A 23,513-nucleotide genomic window follows, 5' to 3' on the forward strand; every position below is an offset into this window, starting at 1 on the left:
AAACTACTGATTTATGAACTAGATAACCAATATTATCTAGAGCAAAAATGCTGGAAAACTCCACTAGTGTAATTTATAATAAAAAGTGATGTGATGACAGTAAACATGAAAGGATCTTCTCATCCAGCCGAGTATAACAAATTAAACAAATTCGATACCAATTATTCAATCTGAGGTCCTGCTAGATCACACAAGGAACAATTTAAAAGTGGCTATTGATACATTTTAAAGGATTATGAATGAGAAATGAGCTCACTGCAGTAGTAGCACAATTGTGTGTTGCATTACAGGCATTTCAACCAGCATTGCTACCAGTCGATATTAGAAAAATTAGGTGCTCCCATGACCAAGTCCCACTAAGCCTTGAAGTTAAGCTTTGCATGAGATGAGGGGGAAAAACATATAAATGAGACACTAAGGTTCAGAGAGCAGCTGCAACAGAAAAGGGTCAGGTCACAGCCAGAACACAACTTAAAAGACGTTAAGCTGCCTACGTCAGGGTCAATCTCATAGAATAACTGCGCAATGGTGACGTCAGCTGCTACACTACAAGACTATATATGAAGCTCTGCCACTTCAGGGATGCAACAAGGGATTTCACAGCTTTAAGGAACTGAAAGGGATTCACAATCAGAGAGCCTTCCACATAAGGCACAATTCTCGCTGAGTGGATTCACAAGGCTGGTAAGTACTGAACCACTTGTACAAATCACTTTAAATGTGACTGTGTGATAGGAATGGCAACTTGTAATAGATAGATAGATAGATAGATAGATAGATATATAGATAGATCTTAAAATTGTTGGCAAGCATGTGACTTAAACAAAAGCAGAAAATTAAGAAACACCTGTGCAGTATAAAAGTAATGGTAGAAGTAAATTTTCAATTAATTATGGGTAGGAGATTTAGAGTAAGATGCCTGATTGAAAGAAGAGTCAATTAATGGCAAGATTGACAATAAATTTTGAAATTAGTTGGAAAAACTAGAATGATCACCCCAGTTCAAGTAGACTGGAAGTGAGCAGCTCTGCAGTAGGAAGAGTCCAACTTTTATCTGACTTTGAGAAACAGTGTGAACTTACAGACTCTGAGTGGTGCCCTGGGTACAAAAGTAAAAGGCGATGTATTGGAAATATCAATAGACTGGCAGGTGTGAAGGTTGCTTATTATGGCTGGCTGGCTGGCTGGCTGGCTGGCTGGCTGATAGATAGAACTCCAAAAAGCCTTTACCAGTCACAGTTCAAGAAGCCATCAACAACACAGGCTCATATTTTTATCTCTAGCAAGGTGATCATTTTACCGTTTAGAATATATTTAAAGAGGCAGGTCTGCGTGAAGTTTTTTATAAGACAGACATCTGTATGACTGTCTCTAACAAGCTTTAGAGAGACAGAAAAGATCAACTGTCCCATATTTAAGTTTACATTAGTACATTAAACAAGATCATTTTACTGTAATGGTCATTCACTCCTAAATATATCAGAACAAGTTAATTTTTAATAAAAAGGATGAAACAAGCAATAATTTTTTACAAAGTGATATTTCATGCATCCTTGCAGTAAGAGTTGGAATTGTCCTTTTAGAATGCTCGGCTGTGATACAGCAGTGGTTCAGCAAGGCAATAAATTACCTTCAAAATAAATCTCTGCCTCTATTCACACTTTTTCTAAATCCCATTATTCCAACTGAGTTGCAGGTATCTGAGCAGTAGCTGGTGCAGGAATGAAGCCCAATCTTCGGACAGACACTAGACCATCGTAGGGCTCAGCAACTCACTAAATGTGGCCATTTTAGAAATGCCAATTAACATAACAGCACATCTCAGAACTGCAGAGGAAATCTGGACCTGAGTAACGCACCCATGCAAACAGATCAGGAGTACTTTTTAAAATCTATAAACAATCTTTTTTTCCCCATTTGAGTTTTGGTATTTCCTCAAATTCTGTAGATTTATTAATATTTATTTATATGGTATACAGCTTCATGTAAATAATTCTTTAGATATATAATAGAGTAATAGATTTTTTGCTTTTTGATTGCCTTGGTTTTTAGAGTAAATTTTGTTAACACAGAAAAAATTTAATTTTATTGTTCTGTCTTCACTCCACGCAGCCCATATGTGTGTAAATATTTTTTTCTTTGGCTTCATTATTGCTGTTAATTGGCTTATACCTTATTTCAGGTAAAGAGCTCACAATAAAAGACCCCCACGTGAAATGAAAATTATCTTCCTAAATGATTGTACAATGTAAGACACAATTGAAAATAAAGCCTCTCTTAATAATCAGTTTCTTAAAGAAAGTAATTTTCTCCCTTTCTTGTCCAAGTCTATCTGAGAAATGAACATTTCTGTAGGAGCTGTAAATGCCCCAACTAACGTGACTGGCGGCCCTGCAACTCCAAGGAAAGGACCACCTAAATTTAAGCAGAGGCAGACGAGGCAGTTCAAAAGCAAACCCCCAAAGAAAGGAGTCAAAGGGTAAGAACGGACGGTTTCTTTAGTGTTTTGTGGATGTTGTGGATGTTATTCAGATCATTAAAAATGCTTCACAATGCAGAATGAGAATGTATCCTAACAGAGTAAAACCAAATAAATGTGTCTAACACAAGTAGAAACAAGACTAAAATAGGGTTATTTAAAGATTCTGCAGACAGGATTCAGGGGTTGGGTTAGGAGAGGACACAATTATGCTAATTTATTTAAATGATGTCTCTATGCAAAGAGAATTCAAATCAGAATATAATTATGTACGTACATACTGTAACAACCGGTGGGTGAGTATTGAAGTTCTCGGAGCCGAACTCTACTGCGCACTTCCCCCAAGCTGGTCGGCCAGCGGAATGCCAGTGCCATGCACGCAGCTGTACCTACCTTATTAAGCAAGCGAACACTCGTGTCCCATACACCGCACGACCCCGAGTGTCTCCGTACATAATTGCATAGATGAAATCTAGCAACACACAGCTCTGTCCTTTTGATTCTCTTTATTGGAGCAGATAGTCAGAAACAAAGCTCAACATATTGCAAGGCCATTGCCAAGGTCATTCAGATAGACATCCTTCTCCATGATGGTAACTGTTACACTTACCACTCCTGGGCTGCAAATGACCCAAGCCCACCCTAGCAACTGCAACACAAACACATATAACATTTATAATACAACAGGAAATCACTTGCCTTGCTTGCCCAGTACAAACAGTAACGTTACAGAAATACCCACAATGCACCATGCCGCCAGCGCTGACTGCCGGGTCATTACAATACTTTTACAGCTAGAGGTGCTCATAAAAGTAGACATGCAGTTAGTGTTTAAGTCATAGTACATACTCTTTGATAGTGGAACCAGAAATTGAAACTTTTATTTTTTAAATCAGAAAAAGGTACTTTTTTTTGCATACCCCCCACCCCCCAAGTATCCTGCATTACTCATCTTGATGTGCTCTCCTTTCTGAGACACTGCAGCTCTAAATCGCACAGCACTCAAGGACAAAGTCTCTTTGGTCAAAAAAACACAAAAGCAAATTGAGTTTAGTGTGTAAGGTCAGCTTTGACGTTCTGTGAACCCCAACGGAGCAGTGGGGAGAAATCACCTTAGTATCCTTCTATATAAAAGCGGTCGGGATTGTCCTTCCGTGCCGTGAGTGTTTCACACACGCCCCGTCCATTTTGCAATACACGATGGGATTTGTAGTTTCGTTTTTCCAGGTAAAAGATGATTTTCTACTCCAGACTGTGCGATATCTTCTTCTTCTTTCTTACTATATAGAATTAGAATTAGAATTAGAATTAGAACAATCTAGACGAGAACAGGCCATTCAGCCCAACAAAGCTCGCCAGTCCTATCCACTTGCTTCCTCCAAGAAAACATCAAGTCGAGTTTTGAAAGTCCCTAACGTCTTACTGTCTACCACACTACTTGGTAACTTATTCCAAGTGTCTATCGTTCTTTGTGTAAAGAAAAACTTCCTAATGTTTGTGCGAAATTTACCCTTAACAAGTTTCCAACTGTGTCCCCGTGTTCTTGATGAGCTCATTTTAAAATACAAGTCTCGATCCACTGTACTAATTCCCTTCATAATTTTAAACACTTCAATCATGTCACCTCTTAATCTTCTTTTGCTTAAACTGTAAAGGCCCAGCTCTTTTAATCTTTCCTCATAATTCAACCCCTGTAGACCTGGAATCAGCCTAGTCGCTCTTCTCTGGACCTTTTCTAGTGCTGCTATGTCCTTTTTGTAGCCTGGAGACCAAAACTGCACACAGTACTCAAGATGAGGCCTCACCAGTGTGTTATAAAGCTTGAGCAGAACCTCCTGTGACTTGTACTCCACACGTCAAGGCGCTATATAACCTAACATTCTGTTAGCCTTCTTAATGGCTTCTGAACACTGTCTGGAAGTTCATAGCTTGGAGTCCACTATGACTCCTAAATCCTTCTCATAAAGTGTACTCTCGATTTTTCGACCGCCCATTGTGTATTCAAACCTAATATTTTTACTTCCTATGTGTAATACTTTACATTTACTGACATTAAATTTCATCTGCCACAAATCTGCCCAAGCCTGTATGCTATCCAAGTCCTTCTGTAATGATATAACGGATTCCAAATTATCTGCTAATCCACCTATCTTGGTATCATCTGCAAACTTAACCAGCTTGTTACTTATATTCCTATCTAAATCATTTATATATATTAAAAATAGCAGCGGCCCTAGCACTGACCCCTGTGGAACACCACTCATAACATCGGCCAGTTCTGATGAGGTTCCTCGCACCATCACCCTCTGCTTCCTGTGTCTGAGCCAATTCTGCACCCATCTAAAAACATCACCCTGAATTCCCACTTCTTTTAACTTGATGCCCAACCTCTCATGTGGCACCTTATCAAATGCTTTCTGAAAGTCCAGATAAATAATATCATAAGCTCCACTTTGATCGTATCCTTTTGTTGCCTCCTCATAGAATTCCAACATGTTAGTAAAACACGACCTCCCCCTTCTGAACCCATGCTGACTGTTCAGAATAACTCCTGTCCTTGTCATGTGTTGCTCAATCTTATCCTTAATAATTCCTTCCATTAATTTTCCTGTGATGCTTGTTAAGCTTACTGGCCTATAGTTGCTTGGATCTGCCCTGTCACCCTTTTTATATAATGGGATGATATTTGCCATTTTCCAGTCCTTTGGAATCTCTCCAGTGCACAGTGACTTCCTAAAAATGTGTGTCAAGGGTTTATATATGTACTCACTAGCCTCCTTAAGAACACGAGGATAAATATTATCTGGGCCTGGTGATTTGTTTGATTTTATCTTATTTAATCTGAGCAGCACTTCTCCCTCTACAATTTCCATATAAAAGCGGTCGGGATTGTCCTTCCGACCCGTGAGTGGAAAGCGTAGCGGTATTCCGCTTATCACAGACTTACTACTTGCAGCTTGCGGTACGAAGCGACATGATGTGAGCAGAGTTCTGGTGCTCCCATCATTCCTTTGCTTTTGTGCACGATGCGCTGGAAAAATAGACAAAATGATGTCTCTGGAAATAATTAATGTTGATGGAGTACAAATGCCTCACCACTTTGTAAATATCAGGGGGGTTCAAAAGGGCGATCTCAATATAGAAAAAAAGTTTACATTTCATCACAAAAATAACAGAAACTACGAGTATTAAAGTAATACCGCTCAAATGCAATATAACCAAATTAATGAGTTTGTATAAAATATCACATTGATCTACATATTGAATTGCCTTAAGAAGTGGTCAACTTAAAAGTCGGTCGCCTTAAAAGGCGGGTCAGCCTAGTCGGATACATAAAAGGTGTTAACAATGTCCTCACCGAGCCTTGCAGATCATTTGCAAAGGTCCAGAGAGCATAAAAGCAGTCTTAAGAGGTCCGAGAGGGGGCTGTCACAGAAAAGGGTAAATCAAGGAGATCATGTCAAGTACCATACACCTAAATGAAAGTGAACTGTCTAATATATCTCATTGTTTTCCTGAACTAAAAATATAAAAATAAAAACGTGACTTGTTTAATTTATATGCAGGAATATTTTGTTTCTTTTTTTTTTTTTTTTGTGCAGTGCTGGTCATTCATGCATAATACACGCACTATGAATTAATTATAGAGCTAAACGCACGAAAAAAACAGCCCAGTCTTAGTGTGAATGTGATTAATATCACAAAGTGATAAAATAATCGTAAGTATTAAGCTTTAAGTTATTTTGTTAGTTAATAACATTATTTGATAATACAAGAACATAACTGATCCGTTAGTGCTGATGACCTTTGTCTGTTGTGATAATCGCCACATCGACTAATGAGAACTTCATTCCATACAATACACAATGCAGGCAACAACCTGTGAGGTACGGATGGAAGGATTTGCATTGATCACAGAATTAGTAATACTGTACGCCGATTTTTCTTTCAATTTGCAGAACTGGGCGTTTTAAAAGTACAAAACGTTGTACAGTATTGTGCAATAAATCCTTTATTTATCTACTTGAAGGCGCCTGTATGAAAATACAGCGTCACATTCGAAATACGCTTTTCCAGTTAATAAGTGGAGGGCATAGTAGTCAGTCATTATAATAAAACAATATGTGGCTGAATATTTTTCTTATTATAACAAAAAATTGGGGTATTTCAAGCAGTATCTGCTTGATACTGGTATGTTATTGAATCAGCATTGGGGAATGATATTATTTAGGATTTACATATGTGAAATTGTCGCCCTATGTGAGCTTGGATAGTCTCCAGCCAACCTCCCTCGACCATGGTCTGGATCAAACATATTAGAAAATGGCAAGACGCGTCTTAAGTAAACGAATCGCATCACACAGCAACACGCACTCTGCGCGAAAGCCACGCCACCTTGTATCGTATAAGTATCAAGCACTGAATTCATCCGCACACGCATACACACTTAAGTATTACTGTACATGTAAACAAACATCACAAAGCCCATCTTGTAGTCGCCGTCTCCACTGTGCTGAGCATTAACTCCCTTTAAACCGCGCGCGTCCTCCCATCGACCCTTGCGCACTCTTACTTGCTGCTGGGAATTGAAGTTCTTTCGGTACATCCGCCGCAGTCATTTCACAAAGATTTCCTCATATTGATAGAATGTCCTTAAATAAAGTTTAATGCTTTGCCGCAGTCACTCGATTTGGGTTTTATAAGATCATCTGGTTCAGCTAGTCCCAATTGCTTAACGTTTAAATTTGCAGTAAGCATTCTGTTCTCAAATTGATGTAGAGATTTTATTTCACTTGTCAGTTTTGAATACGTACCTGATTTGGACAGGAGCGTCTTCTTTATCGCCATAAGCCAGGCGTTCCTAGGTTCAGTGCTGGAGTACCACTGTAGCTGCGGGTTTTAGTTCCAATCAGCTTCACACATTAATGCTTCCGTCTTACGTGTAAATGATCTAATTGTTTAATTAGTCCTCATCCTACCTCATTTTTCATTCAGAAATATGTGCTAGTATATCTACATGTAAATAAAATTCAGAAATGTGTGGGGTTTTTTTGCCATTTCTTTAAATGTTAACCTTTTACCTTTTAATCTTAATCTTCTTTTGCTTAAATTAAAAATGCTTAGCTCTATTAATCTTTCCCAAAAAGTTAAATACCAAGTCTCACTACCAGTATGGACTGTCTTTTAATTAGGAAACTCGTTGCAATGAAAACCTGAAGTCACTGCTAGCCATCCAAAAAGATGAGTAAAGACCCCTGGGCTAATTAAAAATGTGCATTATGTCAAATCACAAGAACACATTTAGCACAGGGTGCCGTTAGCAGAGAAACCAACAGTACTGACAAATAACGAAGTACAGCATGCATCAGCAATGTACGGAGCCCTAAAGGGACATCAGGTTTCGGTCAGGTCAGGGGCGAAAAAAAAATCTTATTTCTCATGCGCACGAGAAGATCTGAGTATCGCGTGCGTTGAATGCGCGCGCACGGTTAAATAAGAGCAGAAATGTAGGCCTATTTGATTCAGGGCCACATTCTGTCAGCCCCAGAAGCCAGGAGTCATGATGCAGATTCCTACTACATTAACGATGGAGGTAGATGATTTTATAGATCTTTTGAGGTCACCAAATGTTCCAGAGGAAAGCATTTAGCGTCTTGGTGCCTTTATGAGAAGGACCCAGCATAAAATATAGGCCATGTCAAATTTCCGATAGGCTTACACAATAAAACATTTACAGCAGGGGAAGCAGAACAGGTCTAACAGAATGTGTGACAAACACATCATCAAATATTATTTAAAGCAAACAAAATGTATTAATTTGTTAAAAAGTATTTAGTTTCAGGTTTTTCTTATTTTTTGCTGGTAAAAGCAGGTGGGGTAGCGTTTTTACTTTTCCTTGCCTGTTGAAACTAATTGATTTTATGCAAATCCTTTACATCAGAAGCAGGCAACATCAGTTCTAGAGGGCTGCAGGTTTTCTTTCCAACCCAATTGCTTAATTAGAAGCCAATCCTTGTAAGTCTCGGACCTTATTGAGTTTTATGACTTGTTAGTATGCAAAGTTAAGTTCTTATATCATAGTTTTAGTTTCCTTTCCAAGGATATCATCTAAATGATCTGAATCCTAAAACAGATCATTTTCAGTCTGTCACATTTTTCTATTAAGTGTATTAATTAAGTATTAAACCAAATAGTGCATGACGTATCCACACAGGTGTAAATGGAAACAAGTCAGGTGAAAGTACTGCTGGCTCCTTTGTCATTTGTATCTTACTGCTAATAAGGAGCCATTAAAAAAGAGAAATAAGCAATTAAGGGTGGTGAATCTTAACAAGCAAGAGCACTAAAATTAAGCATTAAAATGGCACTTAAGCAATATGCTTCATCAGCAATAATTGGTCTCTCATTTAAGAAACTGGTGTGGAACAAAATCTGCAGCCGTCGAGGCCCTCCAGGACTGACGTTGCTTACCCCTGCTTCACGTACATTTTAGATTCAGCTGTTTTGTGTCGCTGCGGTGGGTTGGCGCCCTGCCCAGGATTTGTTCCTGCCTTGCGCCCTGTGCTGGCTGGGCTTACCTCCAGCAGACCCCTGTGACCCTGTGTTAGGATATAGCTAGTTGGGTAATGACTGACTGACTGTTTTGTGTTGGGTCTAATTAAGTTGGAAAAATAAAGATTTTTTTATATATTATAAATATATTTAGTTTAAAAATTTTGGTTAATCTTTATAACCACAAAGATGGCACTATAACAGAACTAACGAAATGAATGAAAATCCTGTATAGGGTCTTCCTGCTACTTTCACCTCATCGCCGCGGATAAAGTTTACAATAGAGAGTGCACCCCCCAGTACAACAAGGGCACTGGTGAACTGGACGACCTGCTCAAGGTTACGGAGTATGTTAATATGAAGTGAGTCATTGGACCGCCACACTACCTGTCTGGAGGCACCTAATGCTAATTCAAGACTTTTCTGTCTCATGAATGGCATGACTGATTTGCCTGTGATGGTTAATCGCACCATTGTAGTTCCAGCTTCTTCCTTGGTAAACAGTAATTAACAAAGTGCCTGGGTTGGGTAAGCTTTGTACATCCAACGTGCAGCCGGCAGTGTTATAATAAGCACAAATGAGAAGCAAACTGGAATGACCAGAAGAAGAAAATATTACCGTATATATTCACGTATGAGTCCTGTCTTGAAACCCAAAAAATCGATCATAAAATCAGACCCCGACTTATACACCCGTTCAAAAATACAATTAATTTTTTTTTTACATCTTCTTGCCTCCTCCAATCTCACATCAGTTTCTCAGGTACATCAAATTTTGTTGCAGCAGCGCAGTTACCAATTTCTTTTGCCACTTCAACGACTTTTAATTTAAAACCAGTTTCATATTTTCTTCTGATCAAATGCTCCATCGCAGGTAATGGATGCTCTTAAAATAAAGGTGTATGGGGGCGTGATATACAAAAAACACAAAACAGTGCAAACAACGCTTCAGAATAGTTCGGATATTACCGGGTGGTCACGTAGGCACAATACATAGAAAAAAAGGCTGAGGGCTTGGTGGTTACTCTCTCGGGTGGGTGTTAGCATATCGTAATCTCTGAAACCAATAGTGAGAGTTTTCTGCATTCAACTTACACAACCCACATTATAAAATACCAGAAATTATACAGTAAAAATAAGACCCCGACTTATCCGTGGGAGAACTTAAACGCCAGTATATACGGCATATATAATAGTATTGGTAGAGCTTATAATTTAGGTGGTAATGGAGACAGACATAAGAAATGTGACAAACGAGAGGAGGCCATCCAGTCCATCAGGCTTGTTTGCTAAGCTAACAGCTACGCTATCCCACACAAATCTCTCTATTATAAAAAAAAATTCCTGTGGGAGGGAATGACTAGGAGACGATACATGATCTTCACGTTAAGATCACGGAAGACAAATAAAAGACCTGCAAGATGAAAGAGAATGGCCACGGAACATCTCGCGGGGATATAGAACATGAGATTCTTGCAAGACATGCCCTACTTATAAGCAATATTAGAGCACGGCCAGCAAAAAAAAAAAATCAGTAATGTAAAGGCACGCAGCACACACAGATACAGGGGTCTCAGTGCATATAAAGGACAATACATTATGAATGAAACGTTGACGACTAAAAGATCGCATTAGCACAAACGAAAGGAAATTAATCATCAGGATCAGGTGTCATTGAAAAAATAGCAGGACAAAGCGAGGTCAGAAATAAAAGGCAAAGAGCAGAAAACAAAGTTTTTTCGCATTTGCATCATTCAATGCACAAAAGGTAGATTTACACAATAATGGACCATACACTATGAGAAGCTGTGGTCCCGTAACAGTTAAAGCAACGACAAGTTTAATTTCAAAGAAAACACAATTCGGTCAAGTGTATATTTATGATCACGGAGAAGAGATTACAACACGAGCAGCAGAGACATGAAGTGGCAACAAGGACAGTGGCTGTACAGGCTTTAAAATGATCGAAGGGCAGCTGCCCCCCTTCACAATGCGAGCAGCGTTAAACATCCTGCAAAAAAAAAGATTTAACCACGCCTGGGGCCGGAAATAAAGGACAATTACTGTTTTTACAATGTCACGTGAGACCAGGCAGTGAGCCATCATTTAAAACAAGTCCACAGACATCTAACCTAGCAGTTGTTGGATTGCTTTTGGCAGACACGCATCATGTGCTCCCAGCTCTCAAAACAATGACATGCGATAAGCAGAACAGGCAGCTCACCAGCAGCAGAAAGACACCAGATGATCCAACGGCATCTCCTTAGTGTACGTACAGCCAACCCTCTCCCAACGTGAGCAGCGTTATACGTCTGGCGAGAAAGAGATGTAACCACGCACAGGGCCGGAAATAAAGGACAACTATGGTTTTTACAAAAGTTTTTAAAGTAAAAGTGAAAATAATGCATATGTAACAATTCCCATGAAAATAACAATCTCTTTAAATTCTATATCCAGTAAACCAAACATGGGGGTGGGCGAGCAAAGCGAGCAGGGGGCAGAGCCCCCTAGTAATAATACTAATTCTTTGCATTTATACACACAGTGTTGCATTGGAGCTGTAACTTCCTAAAGATAAAGCATGCTTATTGTATACTGCGTAAAATATTAGAATACATCTGACATGATTCTTACTTTTACAGATTTGGGGATGACATTCCTGGAATGGAAGGCCTGGGCACAGGTAATGTGTTTAATAAAAATACATTAAAGCATCTGTATAATAATTCATGTAAGTCACAATGTTTTAAGTCTGGCCTGTTTTGAGAAATGCTAGTAAAACTCGACAAGTTGTTTTATATTTCTGCATGTTCGTGATGTTTTTCTATGACACACAGATAAAACATTTTGACTTGCTTGTGTGTCTCCCATCTGTACTTTCACTGGCATAACGCATCCCACAAAGGTAGCCCTACAAATTGGAGGACAGGTGGTAGTGTTAAAAATTGCAGATGAGGAGACCAGGGTCTTTTGCAGAGTAGCCTTTGCAACCCATATAGTGTGAGCAGGGATCGTCAAGAAGCAGATGGGAGGAGCTGATAGGTTTCCTTGCCAATTTTCTCTGACTGACTCCACCACAGCAAATCAGCTGTGGCAGTAGGGGGCAGTAGTGCACCCTTGAACCCTCAGGTACGACTCCCGACACCAGGTAATAGTCCACGACCTTTTTATTATTTTTCACAGTGCACCAAGCACCTCCCACACTACTCATAAATCTCACAACAAATCACTATCCTCTAATAATAAACACAATAACCTCTCCTCCTCGCCCAGACACTTTGCTCCTCTCCCACCCAGCACAGCTCAGTGTCTGGACTGAGGCAGCGTCCTTTATAGCCCCTGACCGGAGGTGTTCCTGTCCCAGCAGTCCACAGTTCCCTATTCCTTCCGGGTCAGGGCAATCAGTCTTTTACTTCACCCCGGGAGCACGCCATTCCTTCCCGTCACGTGACTGTGACGTACTCCCGGGTCATAGGGCACAACAGATCCCACAAGTCCTCCCACAGCGACTCCTGGTGGTCCCCAAGGTATCCAGCAGGGCTGTGTATAAACACTACAAAGTCCATAAGGCCCTGCTGGACCTCGGGGCACGATCCTGGTGTCGGGAGAGCTCCTCCTGTCGGCCTGGGGGTGCGGACCGGCCTGGGAAGCCGGCAGCCTTCCACAGTTCCCCCCCCTTAGCGACGACTTCTGGGGCGGAGCGTCCGGCCCCAGGGACGTCCTCCTCCAGGAGGCCGCGTCATCCGGCCTTGAAGCGTTGCCCCTGTCCTCGAGCGAACCTTGGGGGGACGGTGTACCTCCTGTCTCCCCGGGGACAATGGCGCCTCACGTGGCCCGGTTGCGGCAATTATAGCACCTACGAAGCCCTCCTGGTTGCTTCCCTCTGCGGGACCAAAAACATCTCGGGAACTCCGTCAGCGCCGTCTCCGCCCCTTCACCTGCCAGGGAAGTCATCACGGCCGCCTGGCGGCCCTTAAGCCTATTCTCCATTATGTCGGGGGACCCACCTTTCCTTTTGGGGATCTCCCGCTTGATCTGGGGCTTGCGCTCAGCCCGAGGAAAGAGGAGAGCCTCTTTACGGTCTGCACACCCGTTTCCTTCCGCTTACTAGGAGCCGGCGTCATTAGCACCGTCTCGCTCCGATGAACAGCACCAGTCAGCTGCACCGGTACGAGCGGCGCTTCCCCCGGCACTCCCATCACCGGCGTTACCCCGCACTTAAGACCGGTCGGGTCTCCGAGCCGTACTGCTCGAAAGCCACGCCACGCGCATGCCCCGGGCTGTTTGCTCCAGTCCCCGACCATTCGGTCATCATGCCCCAGTCTCTTGTCGGGCACACAGTGCTTTGACACGCGCTACTCAATCTCAGCGGTGCCCGATCGCACTGTGTCCCCTTACTCTCTACGACACGGGAGGGACTCACCTGTACTCCCGCATCGATCCTCTCCGGAGCTTCCCAGCGCAGCCGCTGCCGAACTCCCTCAGTGCTTTCAACGGAGCTGCCGCCATCGCTCCCAATTCCAGTACACGTTCCTTTAGTACAGCATATTCCTGTAAGAAACTGTTTAGGGGCTCGAGGTATTTCTCGAGACCCTGTAAGTCCAAACAGTTAGTTATTACGGCCGGCTGCATTTTCGCTTCCGCGTTTTGCTTACCGTCCGGCCGGGAGCCAATGAGCCCGTCGCCTCCAGGCACGTGTTCCGCTGGGTCGCGCAAAGGCTCCTGGGAGTTGGAGTCCTCAGAGGGACGGCTGGCTACCCCAAGCCGGCTGAGATCTGCCTTTTCTTTTCTGCGGCAGACCCGTCAGCCACAAGCCGTCCCTCTTTGTCGGAGGCTTTTTGTTTCGGCGGCGCTTCGCCCGTCTTCCCCTCCCCTTCCAGGAGGCTCGGGCCCGTTAGGGGACGACCGGCCTCGTCGGCGGACTCCGGGTTTCCTCCACCGTCCCGACATCCACCGCGGGTGACCAGTCTGTTGTCGCCGACTGCGGCTGTCTCTAGCCGTCTTGCGTCACGGCTTGTCTTCTGGGAGCCGCGGCCATTTTGCCGAAGCACGAGGTAGTCAGTTGCGGCACCGCTGCAAGTTTCTCGGCGGGCGTCTGCAAAACATGATAAAAACAAAGACGGGACGTCGGGCGGTTTACCTGCAGCCGCCTCCGCAATGGAATCGGCACCCCGGACCGTCTAGGGAGTATGATGCGCTCGGCAGTTGTCCGTGTCCCGGGTCTTTCGCGGCCCGGGCTTGTTTGGCCCGTAACAGCGCTCTGTCTTCCTCGCTCCCGGTCAGGTAGGTCCAGGACTCCTCGTTGCCCGTCAGGCCCTGCAGCCAGCTGGGACTGACCTTCTTTTCCCGGTCTTTTTCCCCATTACTCCGGATCGGACCAACGCTCACAGTTGTAGCTTCTTCTGTAGCGGGTGGTGTTTGCACCTCCGTAAAAAGATGTGGAACCCACCGAGGGTTGTCTGCCCACACAAAATTTATTTTTAGCGCAGGTCCCCTGCCAACAGACGGCCAGAGAATCCTGCCGACTACGCCAGTGTGGCAGTAGGGGGCAGTAGTGCACCTTGAACCCTCAGGTACGACTCCTGACACCAGGTAATAGTCCACGACCTTTTTATTATTTTTCACAGTGCACCAAGCACCTCCCACACTACTCATAAATCTCACAACAAATCACTATCCTCTAATAATAAACACAATAACCTCTCCTCCTCGCCCAGACACTTTGCTCCTCTCCCACCCAGCACAGCTCAGTGTCTGGACTGAGGCAGCGTCCTTTTATAGCCCCTGACCCGGAGGTGTTCCTGTCCCAGCAGTCCACAGTTCCCTATTCCTTCCGGGTCAGGGCAATCAGTCTTTTACTTCACCCCGGGAGCACGCCATTCCTTCCCGTCACGTGACTGTGACGTACTCCCGGGTCATAGGGCACAACAGATCCCACAAGTCCTCCCACAGCGACTCCTGGTGGTCCCCAAGGTATCCAGCAGGGCTGTGTATAAACACTACAAAGTCCATAAGGCCCTGCTGGACCTCGGGGCACGATCCTGGTGTCGGGAGAGCTCCTCCTGTCGGCCTGGGGGTGCGGACCGGCCTGGGAAGCCGGCAGCCTTCCACACAGCATAATATTGAATGGTTATGTAGGGCTACATCCTCGACATCATAAAAAATGGAATCCTTGATCTTCCTGACCTTGAATGTCTTGGTGTTTGAGAAACAACAATCCATCTCTCTATTATAAAAAAAAATCTTGGGAGGGAGACCAGACATGATCTTCTCAGAAGACACTTTGACATCACACGAGACTAGGCAGTGAGACAAAAGGACAGCTGCTGTACAGGCTTTTAAATGATCAACGCGCAGTGCGACAAGAAGAACACCCAGCTCGCCAGCAGCATCAGCAAGACAGCAGCTGATCTGACCGCATCTCCTTATTGTGCGTTCAGCCCCCCAATTCACAACACAAGCGGCAGAGACGCAAAGTGGCAAAAGGACAGCTCCTGTACAGGCTTTTAAATGATTGACGCGCAGTGCGACAAGCAGAACATGCAGCTTGCCAGCAGGACAGCAGCTGATCCGACCGCATCTCCTTAGCGTGCATTTAGCTCCCCCATTCACAACGCGAGCAGTGTTATACATCCTGCAAGAAAGAGATTTAACCACGCTTAGGGCCAGAAATAAAGGACAAAGAGTAGATGACAAAGTAGAACGTTGTAAAGAATTCATAAATGTTGGCACAGTACACATGCTTCCTGATCTTGAATGTCTTGGTGTTTGAGAAACAACAATCCATCTCTCTATCATAAAAAAAAATCTTGGGAGGGAGATGAGGGAGACGAGACGTAATCTTTCTCGGAAGACACTTTGACGTCACACGAGACAAGGCAGCAAGACAAAAGGACAGCTGCTGTACAGGTTTTTAAATGATCTACGCGCAGTGCGACAAGCAGAACACCCAGCTCGCCAGCAGCATCAGCAAGACAGCAGCTGATCTAACCGCATCTCCTTAGCGTGCGTTCAGCACCCCCCATTCACAACACGAGCAGTGTTATACGTCCCGTAAGAAAGAGATTTAACCACGTCCAGGGCCAGAAATAAAGGACAAACAGTAGATGAAAAAGTAGAATGTCGTAAAGAATTCATAAATGTTGGCACAGTACACATGCACAGCAGGTTAGAGATAATGAAAGTATGAAAAAAGGATAGGAAAGACTGCATTAGCACAAACAAATGGAAATTATTACTTGGTGAAATAATGGAACAACGAAAAGAGATCGAATATATTGTTCGGATTTAAATTTTAAGTCAGAGACTTGTAGATCGTCTAATTCGCTTTGCCAGCAACAATTAAAAGATCCCAAAAACGTTGTTGTGGTATAAAGTCCTGTGAGACGGGGACTCTTAAAACGAGATTCTTTTAAATCACGCCCTACTTACAACTATTTTCAAACAAGATCACAGTCATCTAACCTCTCAGTCGTGTGAATGTTTTTGTCAGACACACTTCCTGCACTCTCAGCTCTTATAAATTTTAACAGGAAAATAATTTTATATGTCCTAGATGACACGTCAACGACAAAGCGAAGAAGAAAGAGCATGGACAAATATTTGAGAAAGTCTTTTTATTTATTAGAGAGAGAGAAACGATATTCACTCACAGGCAGATAGACGGTGCGTTGTCACGATGTAAGTCAAAAATCAATGCGAATCAAAATTCAATGCGATCTTGAAGAAAAGTTCATTCGAAATATTGTTTTTACAAAAGTTTTAAAGTAAAAGTGAAAATAATGCATACGTAACAATTCCCATGAAAATAACAATTTTTTTTAATTGTATATCCGGTAAACCAAACCCGGGGGTGGACAAACGAAGCGAAGCGAGCAAGGCGTGGAGCCCCCTTAGTTATTTCAAATGTTCTTTGGACTCTTAGTGTTTGGGATTTTTACACGTTTCCTAGTTATACATTTTTTTGCTTAGCAGATGCTTTTATCCGAAGTAACTTACAAAAGAGGTGAACATATTTGAGTAAACATCAGTCTGGGGGACAGGACAAGATTACAAAATTGATAATCACAAGTAAAAAGCTCCAAAAAAAAAAAAAAAGAAGAAAAATACAAGCAATTTCCAGTTCCACAGCTACAAAAACCTAACAGCTAACAGCAGTTAGGCAGACGTTCATCAAACAAGAGAGTCTTCAAACGCATTGAGGGGGTCAGCACTCCGAATGGAGGTGGGCAGTTTGTTCCACCAGCTAGAAGAGTCACAGGAACAAAATCCGCACTGAGATTTGATGCCACGCAGAGGTGGCATCACCAGATGCTGTTATTCAGCACACCTGAATGACTGAGAAGGAGCAAAGGACCTCACAATTGTCTCCATATATTAAGAAACACTTTTTCAGTTTCTTCCAGTCTGAATTCATTAGTTTGAGAATCTCCTTAGTGTTATGATTTCAATTTTGTTTTCAGATTTTCTCAGGATTTATGTTTGTTGTTTCAGTACATGCCTCATGGATATTTCAAATATGTGATACATTTCAATGTAAAAACTTTAATTAATTAAATATTTTGGTGTTGTTCCATGACAGTATATTTTTTTTTTCATGAGCAATGACATATTGGTGGTATAGTTACCAAGTATGGTCGATCAAGACATGCCACACATGACATTATTGACGTGACTGTATAAAGCTGAGCTCTCTTACTTCTGTAATCATCCGAATTTGAGGATAATACTCCAGAGACTTTGCATGCAGTTCTACAGGGTGGTCCAGATCTAATTATGCAGATCCAGATCGTCTGGATGACTTTGATGTATGCGGGGACGATTCCAGTTCGGCCCAAAGATGATTCTTTATATAGTCAGTTCACACACTTCTCGATGGTCCGGGATGTTTTGGGTGATTTTCTATGTAATAAACTTATTAAGTTATAGTGTAATGAAAATTGCATAATTAGATTTGGACCACCCTATAGTTATGGTTCCTCTCAGGCATTATGGAATTAGGCAACTCTCTTGACTATTATTTCTTGGCTTTGTTTTTGGGGTTTGACAAAAGATTGGTTTCATTTTTGGCTTATGAATTTTGCGTATAGTTTGGCTACGTCTCATTCCTTCATCTGTCTCACTTTTAAGAATCTGTACACTTGGAACATCAGAAGTGACTGAGTCAATATGTTGGCCATCAGTTTGCGCACACCTTGTTCATGTTTAAATGTATGTAAGAAATGGATTCCCATGACCATAACTAATCTACGTAGTGTATGCTGTGTTAGGTGCTATCATTCTTCGACTCTCCATTATGATTTTCTCCACAGTAGCCTTGTCTTGTTCTGTGGTGGAGGTCAACAAGTCAGCCGGACTTTGGGTCATCTTTGAGGGGTGTTTCATTATGGAAGTCAACCCTCGTCACTGCAGAGGCAGCGGAATCTAAAGAACTGTTAAAGAGGTGGAGAGTTTTTAATTTACCAGGGATGAATTAAGCTATAGAGAAGGTTAACTGTGTGAGGTAGTTGGCTTGTAATAAATTGTGCTTTGAAGCGGACAGAAAGGCTGATATCTAAAAATAATAAGAGCTGTGGTAAAAACATCCACTTTGGAAAATGTAAACCTAACACTCATGTTTTTTGAGATCATGCGAAAAACGTATTACTGTACTGCTCTATAAAATATTGAGAGAAACAATGTGAAAGTGAATGTCCCATCTTCAGTTTAGCGAGCAGGTAAATGTTATTTGTCCCACAGCTCTCTTGAACACTTGGCAGACCGCTTATGGCCACTGCCTCCTTCTTGAGATTCTTTTTCTTTTCTCAGCTCTGCATGGCCCTAATTAGGCCTGAAGGTCTAAGCATCTTACACACAGGGCAATTAAGCCAATAATGAAGAGCACTGAAGCAGGCATCTGCCGATCTGTACCCATCACTAATGACAATGACACTCAATGTTTACCTCTCTGCCATTCATACTCTAAATGAGCTGAAAAATCTGACATGTATATACGACTTTAAATGGAAGCTGTCCTACTGACCCGTTGAAGTTAAGCAGGTGGGCTCTGGTGAATATTGTGGTCGAGGGAATGCTCACAGTCACAACTTTGCAGACTTCTATGAACCACAGGAGTTCAAAAGCTGTGACTGTGCACTTTGATGACAGATAGAAGGGCAAGAAAACGTTGGCCAGAAATTACTGCACAAAGCAGCCATGCCAGTTTAATTCAAGAAACTCCGAATACATCATCCTCTTGGGAGTCTGAATCCGACGTGTAGGTGTGTGCCTATAAATGGAGGACTTGATCGCCAAAGATTTATGGGCACTCTACTGACGCTATACCAGTTATAGAGTGGTACTTGCTAGAGGCCCATCTTCTCAAATTTGATGGGTGAAAATGACCATTTTTTTAATTTCAAGTTGCATTTCATTTTGTGCACAGTGTCACTGGAACAACTACAGTAAATGAAGGGAAAAAAAAGCATACAAGTAGTAAAACAAGACACAGCATTTATGGAGATACTCAAATCACTTTACATAGAGAGGGGAGAACCACTTCAACCACCACTAAAGTGCAGCATCCACCTGGATGATACGGCAGCACACCCACGGAGATTGAGCCGGCCAATTAATTATTTATTTATTAAAATAGCCCCTGATTGTTAAGCCACAGACCTGCTATGCACATCGTACTCTCACTACACATTACTTATTAGGTGGTGAAGGGGTGAGAGAGAGAGTTAGCCCATTAGAGACAGGCAACTAATAGGTGGGCAGAATTTCCATGATAAGTAATTTATCCAGGACATCGGCACGCACCTACCCATCCATCCATCCATCCATTATCCAACCCGCTATATCCTATCTACAGGGTCACGGGGGTCTGCTGGAGTCAATCCCAGCCAACACAGAGCACAAGGCAGGAAACAAACCCCGGGTAGGGCGACAGCCCACCGCAGGTTACTAAAGATGCCACGGGATCTTTTTATGACCACAGAGAATCAGCACCTCGTTTTTACTTCACAACCATAGCACAGTGTCCCTATCACTGCATTAAGACCACAGGGTAAGCACTCCATGTTGGCCCAAGCCTGTTCCTAGATCAGGGGTGTTGAACTCCAGGCCTGGAGGGCCACAGTGGCTGCAGGTTTTCATTCTAACCCTTTTCCTAATCAGTGACCAGTTTTCACTGCTAATTAATTCCCTTTCCCTTCATTTTAATAGCCCTGTCCTTAAGGATTCTTTCCTCTGAATTGATTCCTTTCTTCATTAAATGGCAGCCAAACAGAAATGAGGCATGAAACGAGCCAACAGATGACCAGCTAAATCGGGGCTTCACACTCCAACCAGAGCACATTCTTGCTGTTAATTAAACTCGTTATTTAATTCCATGGCTTGTTGGTGTTCTCATTCTGCCACAGCAGACATTTCCAGAACTGTTGATTTTTCTGTTTTTTCTATGGCCACCGTCACAATGTTTTGGTGAGATCAGCCTTACTGAGACTTCCACCTTTCTTTATTTCCACATATTTTGTGATGGGCACAGGTGAGCTGGTCATATGGATTCTTGTTTTGTGTCTCGTTATTGTTTGGCTGCTAATTAAAAAAAGGAAACAACTAAGGGGCCTGAGTCAAGGTAATTACAATTAAGGCAAAAGAAGGTAATTAGCAGCAAAAACTGGTCACTAATGAAAGATGGTTAGAATGAAAACCTGTAGCCACTGTGGCCCTCCAGGACTGGAGTTCGACACCCGTGTCCTAGATGGTCTTAAATCCAAGCACTGGCAGGATCCTAACATGCTGAGCTTCAGGTCGGTTACCTGTTCTGAAGTGCAGGTGGTATGGCTGCTGGCAACAAGGCAACAATAGTAAGCAGCAAAAATATATATTTCATAAGATATCTAATTATTTATGCTCAAATATCATTGTGTTGTTCTTTATTTGCATATTTATTTTTGCCAGAAGTGTTCCTGCATAGAGGAACCAAGGAATCTCCATATCTCCACACCCTTAAAAATAAAGGTGCCCAAGTGGGTTTTCAGAGCGATGCCATAGAGGAACTATTTTTGGTTCCCAAAAGAACCATCCACATGAATGTTATAGCAATAAACCTCATTTATTTAGGTCATTAACAGGTCCAAGAAGTAGCCTTGAATAGATGAGAACAGATTTGTGAAGTTCCAAAGGGTTCCTAATTTTTAAAGAACTCTTGCTGCATACAATAACGCAGCAGAAGTTTGGGTTTTCTTGATCTTTTGTATGCTGTTGGGTACCTATTATACATTAAAGATGTCTGTTTTGTCCACATCGTAGGAACCTTTTCAAAGTCCAAAGAACCAGTTTCATATGCCAGGGAGCCTTCACATAAGGAAATGGTTCTTTGTCAAGCAATGGTTTTACGAGAAACCACAGAACCCAGTGAAGTGCCACTAAAGAACCAGTATCGAAGTGTACTGCATGTAAATATACTACATGTACATATACATATACATATACAGTATATCTCTCTATTATAATAAAAAAAAATCCTGGGACGAGACGTGACTTTTTCAGAGATACTTTCACATCCCGCGAGCCGGAAATAAAAGACAAAGAGTAGATGACAAAGTAGAACGTTGTAAAGAATTCAAAAACGTTGGCGCGATACACATGCAGAGCAGGTTAGAGATAATGGAAGTACAGAAATTCAAAAGTCTAAAAAAAATGATAGTAAAGATCGCATTAGCGCAAACATACGGAAATTATTACTCGATGAAATAACAGAACAGCGAGAAGAGATCGAATACATCGTTTGAATTTAAACTTTAAGTCAGAGACTTGTAGATTTGTTGTTTGGTGAAAGTGAAATCCACATACACAGGCGACAAAGATGCGAAGTGGATGGCGCTTTAGCGCAGGCCGGGTCGGGGGTTAGCGAGCGAAGCCCCCTAGTGTGTGTGTGTGTGTGTATATATATATACACACATATTTTTTCAGACTGCTTCACTTCTCAACGTAGCCTCCCTTTTTGGCTTTTTTTAGCCTCTAAGCAATATACCTATTTTGGGGTCCTCACTTCCATTCTTCCATCATCTCTGTGTGGGTTGCAGGGCTTCACCCAGTCATTTAACTTGGTAATGCTTGTTTTCCTGCTTTCCCCTTGTAGACCACATGTCTACAGCAATCAGAATGACTATGGGAAAAAGAGGTATCTGGTTGAGTGCAATGCCAGTTATCCACTTCTCTTTCACCTCCTCATCATATGCAAGCAGACATCTCCTACTTTTCCTTTACCCTTGGTGACTATGATGGGCCCAGCTTGCCACCTCCATCCCGATGGCCCTAAGCAGCGCTCTACGTCTGTCCCACTTGTCCAGCCTCTTCTTATTGGTTACACTCTGACGTGGTAAAAACATTATTCTTATACTGAGGCCATAAACAAGTGAACATTTCAGATTCTTTAACTCTTCCTATCTACCAATATCTGCCAACGCTTCATTGTTCTTCTTTGGTGCAAACTGATCGATAGGACACTTATGTTCACAATTCAGCTGAAACTTGCAGGACACCAAACTGAGTTAGGATGTTACCCAGACTCGGCGAGCTACCGGAATTTGGAAACCAAATAAATGTGGAAACTTTGCCAGAATGGCATTATACAACTATACAAAATGAGGGTGCACACTTCATTCAGTTCTAAACGTGTTATGGTAGCAAGTAACCAAGTGAAGATCATTGCGATAGACTTCATCTCTTTAAAGAATTAATAACATGTATTATCATCTCAGATGCCTTTTTCATATCTGTGATTTTTTTTAACCATTTTCCTTCATTAATGCTATTACGTTTACAGGATTTAAACTAACATTTAAAGGAAATGTTCTTATGTTTTCTTCTGAGTGACCTCTGGCCTCTATTTTCTTTTGCAGATATCACTGTGATTTGTCCATGGGAGGCATTTAGTCATTTGGAACTCCATGAACTGGCCCAGTTTGGTATTATCTGACCTGGAAATTGCAGCTGTCTCTCTGTCTGTAAATTTCGTTACCAGCCCACACTCCTTTTAGGTTTCATCACACACACACAGACACGTTGGCTGACACTTCAGCTCTGAATGCCAAGCATTTGACTGAAGCAAAGAAAATGATGGCATCAAGCCAAGGAGGATACAGTAGAGTGCAATTATAGCATCATACCAATACACTTTTCAATCTGCGTCCATTTCTGCAGTTACTAGTGCAGATTTGGCCCCCCATTAGCTCCTTATGACTTTGATGGTCTTGTAGTGATTTCCTCATTTCTTGAAGTTGTAATGTTTTATCTGCTGAATGTTTGTCTATTGCAAACACAGTAAGTTACTAGTAGCTCACTGTACTGTCACCACACAATCACAGAATGTGCCTGTTCAAATGCTGCTGCTGCTGTCCTTCCTGGTGTAGTGAAAATCTTAATTTCTTTCTGTAATTTATGCACTCATTTTATTAAAAGATTCTTTCTGTTTGTGGCTGTATCTTAAATTAAA

General features: G+C 42.2%; 1 protein-coding gene across 1 annotated transcript; it reads left to right on the plus strand.

Annotated features, from left to right (window-relative positions):
* Nucleotides 1-603: 603 nt before the first annotated feature.
* Nucleotides 604-23,062, plus strand: LOC120542626 (retinal cone rhodopsin-sensitive cGMP 3',5'-cyclic phosphodiesterase subunit gamma). The gene is made up of 4 exons (XM_039775213.1): nt 604-684; nt 2,328-2,479; nt 11,674-11,714; nt 22,921-23,062. Exons 2-4 carry the CDS (start codon nt 2,340-2,342, stop codon nt 22,995-22,997), a joined length of 258 nt encoding a protein of 85 aa, XP_039631147.1. The 5' UTR covers nt 604-684; nt 2,328-2,339; the 3' UTR covers nt 22,998-23,062.
* Nucleotides 23,063-23,513: the final 451 nt, after the last annotated feature.

Source organism: Polypterus senegalus, chromosome 13, assembly GCF_016835505.1.
Source record: "Polypterus senegalus isolate Bchr_013 chromosome 13, ASM1683550v1, whole genome shotgun sequence".
NCBI lineage: Eukaryota > Metazoa > Chordata > Cladistia > Polypteriformes > Polypteridae > Polypterus > Polypterus senegalus.